The sequence below is a fragment of the Bos indicus genome, chromosome 23 (assembly GCF_029378745.1).
Source record: "Bos indicus isolate NIAB-ARS_2022 breed Sahiwal x Tharparkar chromosome 23, NIAB-ARS_B.indTharparkar_mat_pri_1.0, whole genome shotgun sequence".
NCBI classification, from domain to species: Eukaryota; Metazoa; Chordata; class Mammalia; order Artiodactyla; family Bovidae; genus Bos; species Bos indicus.
The window spans coordinates 18,624,170-18,644,736 of record NC_091782.1 but is presented as its reverse complement, the minus strand read 5'-3'; the positions used below and the strand labels follow the sequence as shown (position 1 = coordinate 18,644,736).

The 20,567-nt window shown below is 51.0% G+C and overlaps 2 protein-coding genes across 8 annotated transcripts in view; both read right to left on the bottom strand.

Annotated features, from left to right (window-relative positions):
• Window positions 1-12,139, bottom strand: part of RSPH9 (radial spoke head component 9) — a 113,184-nt gene extending 101,045 nt beyond the window's left edge. For 3 of the 6 annotated variants that reach the window (XM_070778050.1, XM_070778049.1, XM_019986043.2), the window contains exons 1-4: window positions 11,865-12,138; window positions 8,418-8,583; window positions 6,275-6,404; window positions 5,714-5,860 (exon numbers count right to left, since the gene is read on the bottom strand). In XM_070778050.1, coding sequence (XP_070634151.1) covers window positions 5,714-5,860; window positions 6,275-6,404; window positions 8,418-8,583; window positions 11,865-12,091 — 670 coding nt within the window. In that variant the 5' untranslated portion in view covers window positions 12,092-12,138. Of the gene's footprint in view, window positions 1-5,713; window positions 5,861-6,274; window positions 6,405-8,417; window positions 8,584-11,864 lie in introns of all 6 variants that reach the window. The other 3 variants (XM_070778051.1, XM_019986042.2, XM_070778052.1) reach the window with 3 other exon arrangements.
• Window positions 12,140-13,544: 1,405 nt separating this feature from the next.
• MAD2L1BP (MAD2L1 binding protein) lies at window positions 13,545-19,669 on the bottom strand. Of its 2 annotated transcripts, XR_002183539.2 has the most exons (4): window positions 18,676-19,669; window positions 17,790-18,055; window positions 14,997-15,598; window positions 13,545-13,809 (listed from the first exon to the last, which is right to left on the bottom strand). XR_002183539.2 is itself a non-coding variant. In XM_019986315.2 (3 exons), exons 1-3 carry the CDS (start codon window positions 18,743-18,745, stop codon window positions 15,086-15,088), a joined length of 849 nt encoding a protein of 282 aa, XP_019841874.1. In that variant the 5' UTR covers window positions 18,746-19,668; the 3' UTR covers window positions 13,545-15,085. The 2 variants fall into 2 exon arrangements, 1 of the variants encoding a protein (XP_019841874.1); XM_019986315.2 differs by having other exon boundaries at window positions 13,545-15,598; window positions 18,676-19,668.
• Between the last annotated feature and the right edge of the window lie 898 nt (window positions 19,670-20,567).

Genomic DNA, 20,567 nt, shown 5'->3' with positions numbered 1-20,567 from the left:
CGAGGCCTCTCCCAGCCCAGCCGCAGCTCTGCCCCAGCCCCTGCCAGAAAGGCAAATGCTTTGAAGGTTTTGGTGCTGGACCAGCCAGTGATGCACTGAGAACTGCGCCGAGGCCTTCATCAGCTGCCAGCCCAGCCCGGCTGCCTGGCTCCCGCTGCGCCGCTGCCCCCAGGCCGCCTCCAACCGTGGCCTACCCCGGTCACTCCACACCCAGCAGCCTTGGAGCTCAGGCCCCACCCACCAGAGGCCACCCTGATTACAGGAGACCTGACCACCAGGCACCCTTTGCCCTGATGGCAGCTCAGCCCGTCTCAGGGCTCCAGCACCTGCCCAGGTCAAAGCTAGAGCTTTTGGGGTATATGTAGTCTGGTGGCCTTAACCTGCTTGGGGGGTGCCCATGCAGGGGCCACCTCGGCACTGTGCGGTGGCCTGCACCAAGCACCACCAGCCAAGGGTGAGGTGATGAAGCAGAAGCCACAGTGTAGGCTTGACCCCACTCCCCCAGGCCCCCTCAGTGCCAGCCAGATAGCATTGATAAGAAGAGTGTCCCTGGGTTCCCAGAGCTCTGACTGGGCACTGCCTGGGAGGGTGGGGGTGGTCAGAGAAGTGGGGAGTATCTCCCTCAGCTCCTGCAGCATGCCTCTCTGGATCCCTGAGATGTTCCACCTCATAAACCTGCCTGCAGTTTCTGGAGCCTTAGCCTGTTGCTCTGCTAGTCATTCATTCCAAAAAACAGATGGCCTAGGGGTAACAGGAGAAGGGGTGTGACAGAACAAAGTGTTCCCAGTACACCGTATGCAGCTTCTGTCCAGAACACAGACCCCCGGAAGGTAAGCCCTGTCAGCTCCCTGTGCCAGTCCCCGCAGCAGCATCTGGGGAGTCCCTTTCTGCTCCAGGAGTCCACAGCCACAGCCCCCTGGAACTGAAAAAGGTCAGGCTCTGACCACCCGAAGAAGGCAGCTTACAGCCCCGCCGCCCCCTCACCCTGGGCCAAATGCTGCCCTGGAGAAAGAACTGGAGTCCCCCATCCAGACACACTCAGCAGTTCCCTGTCACCAGTGCTTTGGCATACCCTGAGCAAGGATGGTCCTGGCTTTCCCGGTACCAGCCTGCCCACCTAGGGCTTGGCCACCTCTTGCTTCTAGTGGGTGGGGGAGGGGCCAGGCCCATCAGGGGCTCCCCCTACACTGGCCAAGCAAGAGCAAGGAGAAACAGGGTTCCCCCACCAGGGTTGGGGATCTGTGCCATGCAGGCCCAGGGCGCTGGCAGAGTACAGAAGTGGTGTGTGCAGGGCTGGCCAGCCAGTGACACTACTTCCTCCCTCCCTTGCATTCCTGTCACACTTCTGTCCTTTGCTTGTCCCTGGCTCAGCTTGTCGCCCAGGAAACATACTCTCAACGTGCCAGGAGTCACGTAGCATCTACCTGGGAAGCCAGGCTCTTGCTTCACCTTCACCCACTTTTATTACTGCAGCTGCTGGCAAGGCTGGGCCCAGCCAGCCGCCACCACTGGGACTCTAGGGGAAGCAGCCCGTGCTGTCTCCTGTCTCCCCAGACCTTCCCTCCAGCCCCCTGGCAGCCAGTCTTCTCCACAAGCTCTCTTTTCTGAGGATGTGGTGGGATACAAGCTGGTAAACCAGGAATGGGGCCTCCTGCATGAGCAGGAATCTTCCTGGGCCTTGGGGTCTCACTCACCTTGCCAGTGTGGGAAGCTCAGGCTGGGAGATGCTCATCATAGTTACATTCCCCTGCCCTCCAGAAAGAAAGGCAGCCAAGTTCTGAGATTAAGTTGGAGGAGGAGACTGGACCAGGCTGGAGTTCAGGGCTGTCCAGGGGCGGTAAATGGCTTAAATCCACTCAGACCAGCACCGCACAACTTGTCTCACACACACAAAAATGGCCCCAGGCCCCTTCTCAGAGCAACCACTCCCCGACACCAGGGCCACAGCACATGGGAGGGGGTGGGGGCAGGGACACGCCAAAGAGTTCCCAGTTTTACTGATAGGCAAGGCCAAGCCCCTTGGTGCAGAAGGCCGAGCCCTGTCACCTGAACCTCCACTGGGCTGGAAGGGAGGTGCCACCTGCATACCCCTCCGAGAGGGCTGATCCCAGACCCTGCGTTGCCCACCCTCTCCAGTGCTGTCTCCCCTGTCCCCCACCTCTTCCCAGCCATCACTTACTAAAAGCTGCTTTCCAGGCAGGCAGGCCCCTTGCTGCCCTCTGCTGCCTACTCTGGGCACTGTGCTGGAGCCCTCGCTGCTTTGTAGCTGGCAGTCCCTGAGATCTCTGCTACAGCCCAGAGAGAGGCGCTCTGCCCTCCACCCGCGTGCTCTGCTTCCCAGGACACCTATGCGGCACCTGCTGTTCTACCTTGCCACTTTCCATCCTCTGTTTCGTTTGATTTTCCCAAACGCCTGTGAGGCACAGATGGTGCCTTGTTCTCGGCAGCATCCCCTGTCCCTGGGACGTACTAGCTGCTCAGTGACTATTTGCTGACAGCGTAGACGGTTAAGGAGCGTTGAACAGCAGAGTACTGCCCAGAAATCTGGCATCCTGACTTAGTGTTCCGTGTCTGACCTACCAGCAGCCCAAGCTCAGTGAACTCTTGGCTTTTGCCCTGTGTCTGCCAGAAGGATGCTTCTGCTGCCAAAGCCCTACTCCCACAGAACTCCACAGACCCCATGGCCCAGTGGGACAGCTTGGGAGGTCACAAGTGGCTCCAGGCAACATTCTTACATCCTCTCTCCAGCCGAGGGTGGTCCAGGGACCAGCTGCTGAGTGCCTGGCCAATCCATGTGGCCACAGAGAGCAGGAGTCCCAGGGACTGCCTGACCCATTCCTGCTCACAGGTGATATAGGGTTCCCCTCAACAGTTGCCTCAGACCCAGAAAGGAAGCTGATCCTATCTGGGCAGATCCCATCCTTCCCGCCAGTACTGGTGCCCCAGGGAACTCATCGTTGGGACTTTGCTTCACTTAGCAACCCAGCCATTCTGGCTACTGTCTGCCTGGTGGGGCAGCCTCCCAGCAGCTCCTTCTGCTCTTTCAGGGGCAGATATTGCAAGGAGTCTGGGAGTAGAGTCAGAGTGTCTGCTCTCCCCAGCCAGCCATATTTCCATCGCCATACCATGGGCCCCACCAAACCATCCTAAGTAAAACCCGGCCAGACTTCCTGCAGGCTTTCTGGTGGTGGCTGTGGGAGGAGAGGAGCTGGAGGCCCAGAACTGTGGAGTTTCCCAAAGTCAGGCCAGGAGCATCTCTCCCCTCCAGCCCTCCGACACAGGAGACTCCGGGAGTCCCTCACTCCTAAGGCTCCAGCACTAAGGACAGGCAGCGTTCGGGGAGGAACTGGGGTGTCAAATCATCAGTTGATCTCTCAGCCCTGAGGCCCACTGTACGTACAAGAAGTCTAGGTTCTGGGGGAGGGGGGGGGTGGGGAGGAGGCCCCCTTGTTCCACCCCTCGCCCTCCACAGTCACCCAGCACTCTGAAGGGAGAGCCTTATCCACTGGCCCTGGGCTCCCTGCTGCCGTGGCTGAGAAGTCCGCACTGGGCAGAGCTTTCCAGCCATGCTCCGAATCGGGGAGGGACTGCTGCCCCCAGATTAGGGGTGCTAAGAGGACTTTTCTCAGTCAGCCACGCAGGCCCTGGCACTGGGTCCCACCACCACAGTGTTCCTAACTCCCTTTACCAACCAAGGATGTGCAGTCCCCTCCAGCCCCTAGTCAGGTGGGGAGCACAGAGTTGGAGGAGGTACTGGGAATCTGGAAAGTGTGATGGTTAAGAAATTCTCACCCTCTATAACCATCTCCCTGCCAGGTCTGGGACCCCCAGTCTATGTTCAGGGAGGCTTGACTCTGGTGCCCCCGTGTGGTGGAGGCCAGCGGAGCCACTCTTTGCTGGCAGCCCTTAGCCACCTGTGACCCATGGCCCGGCCCCTGGGGCACTGCAGTAGCCCCAAAACGGCCTCCAGAGCCCTGGCTTGCCCCTCTGCATCTGCTCATCGCCACTGCCTTGTTATCACAGATCTGCAGCTCCTCCTGCCTTGGTCTACTCCTAGGGCTTCCCAGGTGGCTCAGTGGTAAAGAATCTCCCTGCAATGCAGGAGTTGTGAGTTTGATCCCTGGGTCAGGAAGATCCCCTGGAGCAGGAAATGGTGACCCACTCCAGTATCCTTGCCTGGGAAATTCCATGGACAGAGGAGCCTGGCGGGCCACAGTCCATAGGGTCACAAAGAGTCGGACACAGCTGAGCAACTAAACCATCTACCCTTTGGCCCTCTGGGCCCTCCCTAGCCTGCCCAACCCCCCTCTAAGGCTTTTTGCTACTGAAAACAGTATCAGTAATACTTATTGATTTTTACTTGAGTCCTTAATGTCTTAAGCGCTATCATAAATGTTTTGTATATGTGTTGTTATTTCATTTAATTTCCATAACAACCCAATGAGGTAGAAAATATCAATTTTCCCCTTTTAAAAATTGAGGCACAAGGAAATTGAGGGAGTTGTCTGAGGTGACCAGGTAGTACACAGCAGATTCAGGGTTCCAACACAGGCTTTCTGGTTCCAGAGCCCTTGTGTTTAACGACTACTGCGGTCCCACCTCTACCCTGAGTTCCAGCCCAATTGGGTTGCTCATTGCTCCTCAGAAATGTTTCCCCCTAGTGATGGGGGTGACTACTGTCCTGCGATTCCCATCATCCACTGAAAACACCATCTGCTTGACACCACAGTTAAGGCCAGAGCCTTGGAGTCTAATGCTTTAACACATACTGTGTCCTTGGATTTAACTCTGAGCCTCCGTTTTTTTTCATCTGTAAAATGGGGATAATGATATAATAGTATCTAACTCACAGATCAGCTGTGAAGATTAAAATGAACTAAGAAAAAAAAATGAGGCATGGGAAAGACTGGGTACAGTGCCTGCCATGCAGTAAGCAGTGTCGTTGCCTTTATGAGTAGTTCCTAGTATCATTGTCTTTGCCATCATCAACAACAGATCCCTCCAGCTCTCAGAACACCAAGCATGGGGAGGGAAAAAAGCAGGGGTACTGAGACAGTGCCTAAGGTGTGGCCCCTGAATGCCCAGAGCCTGGCACCTGTCCTGGGATGCAGAGCCCAGCAAGAGCATCTTCCAAGGATGTGCTCATCTCTACTGGTGGAGCCCAGGGAGGAACCGGGGTTTCTGACCCCCACCAACTGCCGGCTGTGTGCCTGAGCCAGGTGGGCCCTGAAGCACGAGAAGGCCTCTGAAGTTGTATGTTTTATGATTTAAAAGCACACTTAGCAGGAGCAGACGTACAGAACTCATTTCCTTAGCAGGTGGTCCTCTGCAGGCCAGTTGGCACCTACTCCCCGAGCACCAGCTATGTGCCAAGCACTGGATCTAACCCCAAAACCAACCGTGAAGATGTATATATGGCTAGTGTTTTCAGGGATGTTTTGATGGGGGGAAATTCCCAACTTGCCTTCATTCAAGATTGATATAAAAATCAAGAGAGACTTCCTGTCTGTGGAAGCACCTGGAAGACAATCCTTTTGTCTGCAAACATTTGGAGCTGAGCCCTGTATTGGGCCCTGGAGGAGCCTCCTACTCAAGGCCCCATATTGAACTCCCAGTTCCCACCCAGGCCGTGGGTCCCACTCTTAAGAGGGAATGGCAGGTGGTATGGCCTGGGGGTATATCCAATGTCCTCCAAGTAACCAAAGGCTGTTACCTTTGGGGATGTCGTGCTCCAAAGAGTCCATGAAGTCTAGGGACGGGTCGAGCTCAGCCTTCTCCAGCAAGGTCTTGTTCTTCAGCTCAACAGGCTCCCTGAAGTGGAAGTAAGAACTCAGCTTCTTGGCTTCAGACAAGGACAGTCCTACAAAGGGGCAGCAGGTAGGAAGGGATGGTCATCCCCAAGCTCCACAGTCCCTTCCCTCTCTGACTGGAGACCACAAGGAGGGGCTTGCACAGGGTTCAGTCAGCTACTGATGGGGAACTGAAGGGCGGAAAGGGACCAGCATTCTCTCAGCCAGAACTCGGCTCGGCCCCTGCGATGAGAACAGACTACGGGGGAGGAGCGTGGGGAAATGTGGGTAGCCCAGCCCCGCACACACCCCCAAACCCAGGTGGCCAGACACTCAACTCAGGCATAAAAGAGTCAGGGTCCAGTAACGACATTCGGCAGTTCCTCCCAAGTGATGTGGCAACAGTTATTCCTTCTCTGAGAAAACAGGTAGGTTCCCCTGGACTCCCAGACATGTGTCTGACTGTGCTCAGGAAGAGAACTTACCTTCAAAGGTCCGATTGACATTGATAGGTCCAAAAGGGGTCTTAAAGAGGGCACCTCGGGGGATGACAGCCACAGCCTTGTCGATCTGGTCAATAACGGACACCAAGCGCGTCTCTTCCTTGATCTGGACCTGAGGAGACAGGAGACAAGTTATCCCGCTGGGGTGCTGTGCCCAGTCAGTCACGCCTCGTGCAAGGGCCCTCTGCATGTCCATCTGACCTGGGTCATCACACAGAGATGCCAGGTGCATGGAAATTCACCATGAGTGAAGCCCTTGCCTGCCTTCCCTCCCTCCCGTCCTTTCTTAAATTGGTAATACGTACTGCTGGTGAGTACGATATTTAAAACTTTTTTTAAAAAATAATAAAAAGCAGTGTCTCATCTCATTCCTGGTCCCCCAGTTGCTCTCACTGGGAGCAGACACCATTAACAGTGTTTTATATACCGGTCCAGAAACAAACCATTCTGTCATCATGTTGCCTATTTTGCCTTTTTAAAATATAAAAGCTATCATGCTGACTGTAGAACATCTGGGTGATATAGAAGTATTTTATAATATACCTAAGAAAATTAAAGCCATTCATAATCCCACCTGCTGAAGGTAATCGCTGATAACACATTGGTATAATCCCTTCTATTCTTTCTTTCCTATGCCTATATTCAAAGGAAAGTTAGAATTACAGTTTATATAGTTTCTTGTCCTGCTCTTTGACTTAACATCATTTCTCAAACATCACCCCATACTGTAACATGTTTACACAGATGAAATTTGGTTAGAATCAGTATCAAGGGCAACCCCAACCCAAACAAAAGGACTTCATAGAGATGTCTGGGAGAAAATAGCACTTGACAGGGAAAAGGTCACTGGGAGACCCCAGAGTCATTCAGCCACGTATTTCCCCTGGGCTGCTGATTGGAATTGTTTACAAAGGAGGAGATGGGGACTAATAAGTGTCTAGGCTGGGTGCTTTAAATACATCACCTTGGGAATTCCCTGGCAGTCTAGTGGTTAAGAGTCTGTGCTTCCAATGCAGAGGACGTGGGTTCAATCCCTGGTTAGGGAACTAAGATCCCGCAACCCTCATGGCAAGGCCAAAAAAAAAAAAAATGGCACCTCATTTAACCTGTACAAGTCTCAATTCTACAGAAGAGAAAACAGAGGCTGTAGAGTTTGTCCAGCAGGCAGGGTGTTGCAGCTGAAGCATCACAGACCTAGACCCAGGCATCTGGCCTCACCCACGTTCAAGGGCAAAGGTTGGATTTTGAATCACAGGTTTGTCACTTTCAGAAATTGGGTTATTTTCCAACCATGCAATCCCATATTTTAATGTTGCTTATTTTGCTGTTTTAAAATATAAAACCTGTCATGCTTACTGTATAATATCTGGGTAATATGGAGATATTTTATAATATACCTAAGAAAATTAAAACCACTCATAATCCTATCTCCTAAAAGTAATCGCTAACAGTTTCAAGTGAATGTATTATCTTCATGTGTGTGTGTGTGTGTGTGCTAAGTCTCTTCAGTCGTGTCGACTCTTTGCAACCCTATCAACTGTAGCCCGCCAGGCTCCTCTGTCCATGGGGTTTCCAAGGCAGGAATTGTGGAGTGGGTTACCATGCCCTTCTCCAGAGGATCTTCCCAACCCAGGGATTGGACCTGCATCTCTTATGTCTCCTGCATTGGCAGGCATGTTCTTTACCACTAGTGCCACCTGGGCAGCTTGAATGTGTTATCTAGTAAAATACAAATCTATACAAAAATATAAGCACCTGTGCACATCCCCTGATCCCAGAGCAATGCACAGCCCGCTTCTTCCTAGCCCCGGCCCCATAACCCAGCTGTCCCGAGACTTGGCTGCCCATCCCCTTGCCACCTTGTCATCATTCAGGAGTGATGTGACCCTGGGCAGGTGACTTAACAGAGGTTTCCTCCTCTCCACCCCCAGGAGGCAATGCACCAGCGTCCCAGGGCCACAAGGATGGAGCGAGGGGGCCGGCACGGAGGCCCAGGGCCGAGCACACCCAGCGCCCCAGGCCCGGTGGCCCCAGTGGCTGTGGTGATGACCGTGCTTGCCGCCACCACAGTGTCCACCAGCCCAGCCCCTTGTGTTCAGGCCCTCCTCCTCTCATCTTCACTCACCACTACTTCTTCTTCAAAGACCTTCTCCCCCTCGTTCACCTTCTGCAGCTCAGTGTGTTCGTACTCATGGGAGGGGTCCCCCATGAAGCGACCCTTCACCACAGACGTCTGTGTCTCCATCTCCTTTGTGGCGGGAGGCAGGAGGCTCCACTCCATGCAGTTCAGGCTGCCAACAACATCCACATGACCCCAATTCTAACTCCTCTCCTTCCAGCATCCTGCCCCTGCCCCTTCTCCCGAAGGGCTGAGGCCCAAGAAAGGCTGTTGGGAGTCACATCTTTCCCCCTTAGAAGCTGCAAGAGCCTGTGGTGTACCCCACGCCATATGTGATGACATACAACTTAATTTCTTAAAAGCTTCAGTCTGCCAAGATTCCAAGAGCATCTTCCTACATAGCTGGATTGTGAGACCACAGATGAGTTTCTGGAAGCTGAATTGCCTTAATTTCAGATCCCTCTGCTCCAGAGGGCCCACAGCCATGCTCAGCCTACCTGCTGAGCTGACACACAGCCATCTCCCCCACGCTTCTCCCGGCCCAGGCTCTGGGAGCTCTCCTCCTCTGAGAGCTTCAGGGGCATCGCCAGCCCCGTCACTTCTTTCTCACACCCTCCCTCATCCACCCAGTGCCTACATCCCCATCCTGCTCTGTTTCCCCGCTTCACTCTCCACTGGCTCCTTCACAACATGAAGATGCCCCAGCTTTATAAAATTAACAGTCCTCAAATCCATGCCCCTCTGGGAAATGCCCCTTTCCTGCCCCTCCCTCCTCTTCCCCAACTCTGGACCATAATCAAGAACATTTTGCCCTGCCAGAGCCCTTCCTCCCCACCCCGCTTTCACTCTGACCACTGCACCAGGATTCCACCCCTGGCACCCCAAGAAACTGCTCTGAAGGCCAGCCATGGGACCTATAAGCCAACACGTGCATTTCCATGTCTGCTTCCTTTGACACCTCCCCTTCCTCCTCTCCAGTGCCTTAAGTGTTTCCAAGGATCTATTCTTACCCCTCTTTTGTCTCCACAGTCTCACCTACCTGACTCCCAGAACCCCAGCTACTCCCTAGTGGACACCCCGAATCCAGTCACCTCTCACCACCTCCACTGCTTCCACCCTCATCCAAGCCACCACCTACTCTCGCCCAATATCACAGCAGCTTCCTAACTGGTCTCCCCATATTCGTACCTGCTCCCGCTTTGGTCTGGTCCCCACCCAACTGGGAAAACCTAAGCCAGACCGTGACTCTGTGCAGACTCTCCCAGTGACTTCCCACTGAGCCAAGCACTCACAGGGCCCTGCACGACTATCTCGGCCTCTCTGACCTCATGCTGTGCAGTGGTCCCCCTCACTCACTCCTCTCTAGACACACTAGCCTCTACAGAATCCCACAAGTACACTAAACACACACCTGCCTCCGGACCTTTGCACTTGCCTGGAATGCTTTTCCCTCAGATAAACACATAGCTCACTCAGTTGCCTCAGGTCTCCTCTCAAATGTTACCTCCTGAGAGAGGCCATCCCAGATCTCCCTTTTTATAATAGTGCCCCACCCTGTATTCCGTGTCTCCCTTAGCACTTAGCACCAATGCTGAGCGTATGCAGTATATGTGTGTGTGTTTATTGTCTGCCTTCCCTCCCCTCTGCACACACACTAAAATGTAAACTCCATGAAGACAAGGACTTTAGCACTGCATTCCCCATGTGTCTAGATCAATGCCTAGCACATACTAGGTGCTGGAGAAATAAAAACTTATTGGAATACAGTGAGGTTCAAATCTCTGTCTTCAGTCCAAATTTTTCTTTTGGACTCCAGCTCTGTACTTTAACATGCTTCCTTACCACTCTGCCCCACGGCACCTGACACCAAACTCGCTGGGCCTCCCCTAGTACCTCCTGAATTCTTCCCAGTGCATGGCATCAGCCCTCACCCAGCTGCCTGAGATGGAAGGAAAGGTCAACCTTGATCTCCTCTTCACCTTTCCCCATGTATTCGCAAGTCCTGCCACTTCTACCACTGAAATCTTTCCAACCCCACCCCTCCATTCCTTCCTCCTTTCAGTCTGCAACAGACATCCAAATGCTCGCCCACTTCCAGACCCTTCTGCCCACTCAGGTCCGAGCAGGCTCTTCTTGATTGAAGGCCCTCAGTGGCTCTGCATAGCCTATGGACAACCAACACCCTAGGCTGCCACTGTCCTGGTTGCCTACCCTCTGTTCTCCCAAACACCCCAAGTGAGCTCCAGCCAGCAAGTTTGCAGTTTTTCCCTCTGACTGGCATGCCTTTCCCCAGCTCCTTCCTGGAGAACTCCAGGTCAGATCTCAGATCTCAGTAATCTTATTTAAAATTGCTCTCCGAATAGCATTGAAACATGCATACTACCATATGTGAAACAGATCGCCAGTCCAGGTTCGATGCCTGAGGGTGCTCAGGGCTGGTGCACTGGGACAACCCAGAGGGATGGAATGGGGAGGGAGGTGGGAGGGGGGGTTCAGGATGGGAGATACATGTACACCCATGGCTGATTCATGTGAATGTATGGCAAAAAACACTACAACATTGTAAAGTAATAAGCCTCCAATTAAAATAATTTACCAAAAAATGCAAAAGGAATAAATAAGATCTTAAAGCTGAGATCTTGAAGGCAAAAAAAAAAAAAGATGCTCTCCAGGAGAATGTCACACCCTGCCTCCCCTTCGTGTACACCTCTGTCTTAGTTTTCAGATGCTTTGCTGTAATTGCTGGGTGTGAATAAATTGGAGATAGGGAGAGTCTTAGCCATCTTTTTAACCCCAGGTCTAGCACGGAAAAATTCAGTCAATGTTGGATTGCTGCATGGATAGATAAATGAAGTCTCCAACTTTCTTCAGCCTGAACAGAACGCTTGTAAGATGGGGAGCTCCCCATCAACGGGGTAGTCAAAAGGAGGGTGGATGGTCCTAAATGGGGTGTCCAGGAAAATCTCCTCAGTTCTAAATCCCTTCCCTTCCATTCCACATTTATTCACTACTTCCTGGAGTGCCTCCTATGAGCCAACACCTCCACCCGAAATGCTTCAGGACCCATTTCCAAAGAGCTCCCCGCTACCCCTCAAGGCTTCTGACCCTTCTCCAAACTAAAGCCAAACTTTAGTTTGGACCCTTCTCCAAATTTTCTCTTCGGAAACCTAGGTCCACCACAGGGCTTCTACTCTGGGTTTTCATTCTCCGGAAGCTTTCATCTTGCCCCTCCTCCGTTCTTGCCCTGCTTCCATTATTAAGCCATCATCAGCCTCTAAGTTTCTCTGGCGCCTCTCCCCAGGTGTCCTCCCGGGGCTGCTCTCTCAGATCTCACCCGCTCCCTTTCTGGAACCCGTCCCTTTAGGTCCTACCTCCCACTCGCCCCTTCCCGGCCCGGTAGCCCTCCCCTCAGTATCCCCCTGCGGCCTTGGCCAGTCGGGGCGCCCTCTCCACCTGTACAGGGTCTTGCGCGGTGCGAGCTGGTCCTCGCTCACCCCCTGAGCGATGTAGTAATCGGCGACGAGGCCGAGGATGCGGCCCCAGAAGAGGACCCTATCGAAGCGGTAGTCACGTTTAACCAGCATGAGAGAAGTGAGTAGCGAGGCCCGACGGTCCGGGCTAAGGCCCTGCCCACTGCCAGACGCCAACTCCAGGGCCAGCAAGAGGCTTTCTGCGTCCATCGCGCCGGCAGCTCTGCTCAACGCCCGCCAGGTTGCTAGGAGAAGCCGTGTCCATGGAGACCCAAAGCTCCGCCCCCCCCACCCTACCGGAAGCAGGATTTCACCCACCTGACCTTCGGCAGGCTAGCCTTCTGGGGCCGCCCACCAGCCAGCCCTTCTTGCCACGGAGCGCTTCCGAAAAGCCTGGGCGTACACTCACTCCCTCCTGCTTCCTTTCCCCACTGGGTGATGGGAGGTGTTCAGTTGTCATGGCAACGGCATGGTTTTACCCCAGAATAAGCAGGATACAGTGGTAGGTTGGAGGTCCCAATTTAGCCCAATTCCAGGGCTATTTTGTTTCCTCTAAAACCCCTCCACACAGTCGACATTTATTGAGTCCTCATTGTATAACATACGCAATGGGGGCTTGGGAAGAAAAACAACAGTCTAAGACTAGCTATATTATTTCACTCCATTCGTGTCCTTTCTTGGCCTCAGAATTCCCTAAGAAAAGAATTTAAGATCTTCCTGGCTCTAAATTCCCAAGACAATCAATCCCCCCCAGAACCAGGTCTTACAGAATGGGATCCATCTATTCCACTGTCTTCAGTCTTCACAGATGGCTCTTGATTTTTCCCTTTCATAGGATTGTTTCAGCTAAGTGGCAAAGACCTAGAAGGGGGAGTGGGGATTCCCCAGAGGTCCAATGGTTAGGACTCCAGTGTGTGGGGGTAGGGAGGGGCTGGCTAGGCAATGGGGGACCATATAGGGCCACACCCTGGGAAAGGAGGGTGCAAAAAAGGTTACAAAATGTGAGTTTATGGACTACACTTCCCGATCAACATTTTCATATACAACATCAACAGCTACACGTTCCCTACCACCTACAATTACCTACCTCAGGTCCCACGCCTATTGCTTTTAGGTTCAAATGGTAGCAACAGATGAAAGGCCTGACCCACTGAAGCTGGGGCTCTTCACTCCCTGGGCTAGATAGGATTTCTTCACATGCATCTCTGGAGTGCCCAACCAAGGTTAAAAGAGATAAACAGGTGCCTCAGGAGGCTTGTTGTCAGGGAAGATGATATTTGTTGACAAACTGATCTTTTAATTTCTGGATTCCTTTGGAGCAGATTAATGAAATCAGAATGACCTGTGCCCCAATGCCAAGCCAAGAAGTGTCTAAATTACCTGGATAATTAACTTTGACTGTCTAGACATTGTTTGTGAAGGTTTTTTAAAGTAGGACTTGAGGGATCAGACTTGCCTTAATGTCTTCCACCTCAAAAGTTTATAACTCCCTTCTTTAAAATTCTCCCTCCCTTTAAGTCGACCCCTCAGCCTGTCCCTTTCCGAGTGGGAGACATGGCCCTGTTCCTCTTCTGTAAGGTACCATCAGACACAAAAACAGTGGCGAGTCCAAGCTGGCGGAGTATGCTTCAAGTGGACACAGCACAGAAAAGAACTCAAACCGTTTGTTTGCATTGATTCTGTATTTACTTAGCACCAGTAAGTGGCAGGTTCCACATCAGGAAACACAATCTGAAGCCAGAGATGAAGTCCCACAGCTTTCCAATGCTTCCAAATTCAGCAGGGCAAACCCTGTTTAATCATCTCAGAGTAAAATCACACACAATGCACAGCACAGTGTAAAGCACTCAGCCTCTGGAGTCAGCTGGACTGGGTCTGAATCCAGGTTTCAACACTTATGCAAGTTATTCAGTCTCCCCAAGCCTCATCTATAAGACACAGACAATATTATGAAATCTGTAAGGTTATTAGATTAGATTATGTAAAGTGCTTAAAACCTACTATAAAATATAAACTATTTCCCATGTTTTCTTAAAGTATAAAAAATAGTATATATTGTACACACACACACACACATACACCACACACCTATCCCCACCACCAGCAGGGTGAGGATTCTGCCTTCAACTTGCTTCCAAAAAATAAGTAGATGTTCTCAGGGACAAAGACCATCAGTGCTCAGTGGTCAGGACAGCACCAAGCTGGAGAGGATAGCAGTAAGGATCAGGATAGCCAAGCCACAGATGCAGCTGAGGAGGAATGGCCACAGGCAGGAGGGCAGGGATGGCACAAGGACAATACTGCCAACAGTCACTGCCAGCAGCCACCATGCAACTGCAGTGGAGAGAGCAGGGCGAATTCCAGAAGGGATATTTGGCCTCACGGAAGTAACTCTACAGGGCAGACCCGGTGTCTTAGCCTATGGTTCAATCAGGCTTTACAAAGACTCTCTTGGTTTTCTTTTCTCAGGTCCCTCCCGCTGTGTGACCTCTGCTTTGGGTACACATACTCTTAAGGGTCACAGAACCCAACATGGGGCAAGCAAAGAACATCGGGCTAGGAGTTAGCTGATGAGGATTCTTGGTCCCAACTCTGCTATCAAACTGTTAAAGAACCTTGGCCAAGTCATTTAACTTCCCATATTGGCCCAGGAATAATGAAGAGAAAGAACTATTACAAAAAAAGAAATCATGGAAGGCTGAAGCCTAAGTGACCAAAGGAGATTACTCTAGCCTTAAGCCTCTTTAAGCCAAAAATGTTTCAGGAAAATTTAATATGAATCCATTCATTTTATAATATATTTAAGTCCATGAGTCACATCCACATTATGTCCCTGTTAAAAATTCTAAAAAGCCACAGCAAAAAGCTAAAAAGGGTCACCTCCCCACCCCACCCCATGGGTGGGGTGGGGAGGGGAGGGGAGGGAGCCTGTCTGTGGGCCCATGTTTGCTTTCCAGCCCCCAAAAGAAACACCTGACCCAGCACCCTCTGGGAAAATCAGCCTGTGATTCAAAGAGATGCTTGTTCAATGATGATTACAACTCCAGCCATACCATCAGTCCACCAGAAAGTCTAAGGGGGGCAGGCAGCCAGAAGGACAGAACCTTTCTCTCACCAGGAATTAACTAGCTCCAAGCAGATGGGTGACATGGCGCCACCAGGGGAAGATAATTTAGCCATTGTGTGCACGATGAGCATTCCCATTCATTCGTGGAAGCCTTTCAGTGTCACTGGGGCCTGGAACCAAATGTAATCCTCCCAGGTTGTAGCTGGGATGGCGGGTCGGCCACAGGACAAGGTCACAGTCAGCTTGTGGCCCCGGCTGGGCACTCTGTAGTTGAGCTTGGGTCGAAACCAATCTTCTCCACAGTCGCGGTGACCCTGTGCCATGACGATGGTGCCCATGAGTGGAGGGACCTGCAGCTCACTGAAGGCATCAGCCAGGAAAATGGCTCGGAAGAGGCGGCGCAAACAAGCTGCCGTGCTCAGGCTCGGGTCCATGCTGTTGGGGGCTAATCGGGACAAGTCAAGCTCATAGAACTCCTTGGGGCTGAGGGCATTGCCCCCAAGGAGGATCAGCACTCGAGGGACTAGTGTCCGGGCAAAGAGTCCCTCCAGGTGGCTGAGGACACTCTCCAGTTCTGCCAGGGTTTGCTGGCATTTCCTGCTGCTCACCTCAGCAGTGGCCCGAGGTTTCTTCTTCACCACGTCCTCTGCCTGTGAGGACAAAGAATGGTGACAGAGAAGGTCTGCAAGATAGACGAAAGCTAATGCCCTTTGAAGAACCATGCTGGGACAGAGCAGACTCACAGGACTGGAACTCCAGTTCAGTGAACCGCCACACTCAAGACCCTGGGTTTTATCACAGGGAAATGTATCAAAAGGAAAACAGATTCTTTGTACAAAATTATAATTCTTCCGCACTCAGAACAGCAAAGACAGTGTACTGAAGCATCCAGAAGTTAGCAACTAAAATCCTAAAATACTCATGTGGTGGCATGGCAGGTAGTAAGCTTTTGCTGTGCTGAAAATAATGACAAGACTGAGGACTGGGGACTTCCCTAGTGGTCCAGTAGTTAGAATCCACATTCTAACGCACAGGAGGAGAGCTTGATTCCTGCTTAGGAAACTAAGATTCCCATATGCCACAGGGCAACTAGAGAGCCTGTGCTTGGCAATTATTCAGCAAAAAAAAAAAACAAAAAACCCACCAAGGATTATTTGGTCTAATAAATTCTGGAGTTCATCCTCCAGTTAAACATGGCATTCATGTTGAGGTTTGACAGAAAATAGCAAAATTCTGTAAAACAATTATCCTTCAATAAAAAATAAATTAAAAAAAAAAAACATGGCAAGCTGATGGAAGGGAGGAAGGAAATGAAAGAGTGGGTGGGAGGGAGGAAGAAAGAGGGGAGGGAAGCAGGAAGGGAGGGGAGAGAAAGAGGACTCCCAGTGGCAAAAATAACTAAAAAATAGATGGCAGTGGCTAAAGACAACAACAAATTTTTGGAAGAGAGAAAGCAGGAAGCACTCAAGAGAGCTGAATACCAAGTGCTGTCAGAGGGGACTCCCCTGAGAAGCAAAACCACACTGAAGAAGTCCATAAAAGGCCTAGGAGTTGTTCACTTAAGCACCACAGAACACAAAAATGAACACATGGGGACTGAGTGAACACCTGTGCAAGGACCCTAGGCGTGCATGCGTGCTAAGTCACTTCAGTCATGTCCAGCTCTTTGTGACCCTATGGACTGTGGCCTGCCAGGCTCCTCTGTCCATGGGATGCTCCAGGCAAGAATACTAGAGTGGGCTGCCATTCCACTCCAGGGGATCTTCCCAACTCAGGGATCAAAACTGCATCTCTCATGTCTCCTGCATTGGCAGGCAGACTCTTTACCACTAGTGCCACCTGGGAAGCCCAGGACCCTTAGATGGCCTGCCCACCCAAACACAATGTTTTGGAAGTGTTCTTTCTCTCTTTCCTTCCTTCCTTTTTCCTCTCATGAGTAGTGTATCAGGTGGAAGCACAAATAAACGTGTTCAGTTTACCATGTATAACTGAAAGATAACTCCAAAATCACCTTTATTAGAGCAAATAATCATCTTTCCCTTTATCATTACCACTTCGTTCCCACCCAGTGTCCTTTAAGTCTATCAGCTAGCTCACAGGGCCAGCCACGCACACAGAACTTTCAATGACTTATTCTTAAATATTCAGACACCAAATAAAAGCCTCAACTGTGAAAGAGACCAAAACAAATAAATAGGAAAGGAATCTGGAAGACACAGAGACAGTGCAAGGGACAGAGGAAAACTTCAAAAACACAGTAATTAACACTCACAAGTAAGAGAAGTTCATACAGACAGGAAACAGGATATAATTAAAAAGGAACATGTGGGACTTCCCTGGTGGTCCAGTGGGTAAGACTGTGAGCTCCCAATGCAGGGGTCCGGGTTCCATCCCTGTTCAGGGATGCTTGCAGGTTGCAACTAAGGCCCAGCACAGTCAAAATAAATTTAAAAAATAAAAATTTTAAGACAAAGTTCTTAAGACTGTGACTGCCAAAAAATTACTTTAAGTGTAAGAGTATAAACTCAAGGAAGAAAAGTATAACAGAAACTAAGAAAAGAGGATTTGGAGAGAAAAATACACTAAAATGAGAGGATCATTTCATGAAGTTCAAATGTAACACACAATAGGAGTTTCAGAAAAAGAAAACAAGAGGAAAAAGCAGGAAAGCTTTGACTACCCAGACTAGAGTGGGAAAGGACTGAAGCCATAGGGCTGAAACATCCTTTACAGCTGCTTATGCTGACATGCGTGAAGGTTCCTTTAACCACCCTTTTTACCTGCCACCATCTAATAGCCACAAAGTTCACTCACCAATTTTCTCCCAAAGCTTTAGCCTACCTGGGGAAAAGGTTTTCGGTAGAAGTGCTTAAGCTGTTCGTAGGGCAGAGGTAGTTGCTGGCGTTGGTACATGATATGTTTTAGAAGCTCACAAGTAAAGCGACAGCAGCCTTCCTGGCTCACAGGCCCAGGAAACACCACTGGCACCATGCAGTCTCTGGGACGAAAGGGCTCCAAAGGGTTGGGAGGTTCCTGGGTGGAGGTGGTCTCAAGTAGTTCTATCTGGGGGTCCTGAGTTTCCTCCGACTTCTCACACCACTCCAAATCTAGTAGGTGCACAGAGGGACAAGAGAGAAAAACGAAAAACTTAAAAGGTCTATGGACATAGCACCCTGAAGCCCGATCTCCTCTGTTCTCCAAAGCTAAACAGGGTCCGGCCTGATTAGAGCTTAGATGAGAAAAAGTTAAGAGGCCAAAATCAGTCTTCCCATCCCTTGTGGCGACATCAGCCACCACAGCTGAGGCCACACGCCTACACACGCGGATTCCCTCCGCAAACTCCCCTCTGGGAGGCTGCTCGCAGGTTCCAGATCCCAGTTGTCCAAGTAAGAGACTGCAGGATTTGGAGGGACCGGGTGGCGGGAATTTCGGAGACAGCGACTGGAGATCTGCTCAGAAAGCAGAGGCCCTGATATGGGAAAATGAGTTGAGAGAAAGCGGTGTCAAGCAGGGCCCAGAACACGTCGCGAACAAAGAGGAGAATGAACCAATGGAATCCAGGGCCGCGGGGGCGATGGAGTCAAAGGGGCCGAGTCAGAGCTGGGAGGGACCACGGGAAATGGGGACAAGGAACACGGGCTAGTGAAACGACTACGTGCTAAATGACTGGAGGGAGCCGTGGCAGGGAGGAAAACAAACTCCTCGAGCTCCGGACTCTATACCTTACCAGGGACTGTAGCCGGGGGCTGCACTTCCGGCTCCGGGGCCGCCATCACGACCTCCTTCCCGTTCTCCATTCGGTTTGAATAGGCGCCCCGCGGTGCTTCATGGGAAGCCCGCGCCTCCACTTCCTGTTCTGCTGGCCCGGAAGTGGGAGGGGCGCCGCGACTGTGCGGCAGAGGCTTCTCTGGGTGGGAAATTGAGCCCTGTTAAGGAGCGGAGCGGAGCCCTCCTAACACCCTTCGGCGAGTCCGTCGAGCCCTCCTCCCACAGAGAAACCGCGGGTTCTCAACCACTTGGCGCTGCCTTCCGAGGACACCCACTCACCCGCATCCATTCTTTCCTGCGTCCTCTACTCGCTACGCACCTAGTTCGTGTCAGGCCCTGTCCTAGGTGCTGGAGTCTCTGCGGCGAAGAAGCCAGCGACTGGAGGGGTCCTCAAGGGGTTCAGTGCCTATAGATTCAATGCAGTGTGATGAATTATACAGTAAGGTGTACAAGGGCAGTGGACGCGGAGAACAGGAGCGCCTAACCTAGAGGAGGTGGGAGTGAGGAATGGTCCAAGAGGAAATTGATCTTTAAGATGAGTAAAGGTAAAGAGGAGGGTCTGGTGGTCCTGGAGACTGTTAAAAACAAACAAGGCCCAAATGGATTCACTTCTGCTAAATCTCACCAAGACTCATTTCCTAATCTAGTAGGAGTTTCAGCTTCTCCTGGAGTGGAATTTTAAACTAACCAGTCTGGCATTTCAGCGCTAGTGAGGTAATCTGCAAGATAAGTCCCCCAACATTCCCCCTAAATGGAATTCCCCTTTCTTTTGCTAATAACATCATTATCCTGCCTCCATTTCTATAAAAGTCTTGCATTTTGTACAGCCCCTCAGAGTGCCTTTTATTTACTGGATGAGATACTTCCTGATTCATGAATTGTTAAATAAAGCCAATTAGATCTTCAAATCTTCAGTTGAATTTTGTTTTTTTTAACAAGACCTTGAGATACAAGAGCATCCTCAATTCAAGAAATAAAAAGAGTTCGGCTTAAGAAGTATTAAAGCTGTGGTAGACAAACAGAAGCCAAATCATAGTAAGGAAGGCTTTCTAAGCCATATTAAAAAGTTTGAACTTGTTCCTGTAAGGGGATGGAGGAACGTTTGAAAGGTTTAAGTAGGAGAGTGACATGGTTATATTTACATTTTATACTGAAAAATTTAACCTCTACACTGGCTGCAGTGTGGAGATTAGATTACAGAGAGGACAAAGGAGGAGGCACAGATACCAGTCAGAGCTAGCAATTGGAATACCCAAGTACATGGTGAGAGAGGCCTGAACTAGGGTAGTCACAGTGGGGTGGAGAGAACTGGGTGAACCCTATAGATATTTAGGAGGTCCAGTGAGTAAGGTGGTTGATCCCAGGAAGAGGAGGGAGAGTGAGAGACTGTCCAGAAGATAAGCAAAAAAAAAAAAAGCAGACTTTTTACTTCAGCAACTCTATGGCCAGTTGTGCCATTCAATGAGGGAGGGAACACCAGAGGAAGGCCAGTTTTATTGGGTATGGGTAAGGAGAAAAGATGAGTTCCATTTTTGATAGGTTGAGTTTGTTGTTCCATTGGACAGTGAAGAGATAATTTAGGGACACCATGAGGAGCAGAAATATGTATGTGAAAGTCATCAGCAGGGAGGTTGTATACAATGAAAATGAGCAAGGATCCTGAAGACACTAATGTTTGGGGATGAGCAGAAACAAAAAGGGTCTATGGAGGAGACTGAGGAGTAGCCAGTTCAGTTCAGTTCAGTTGCTCAGTCGTGTCCGACTCTTTGTGACCCCATGAATCACAGCAAGCCTGTCCATCACCAACACCCGGGGTTCACTCAAACCCACTTCCATCGAGTTGGTGATGCC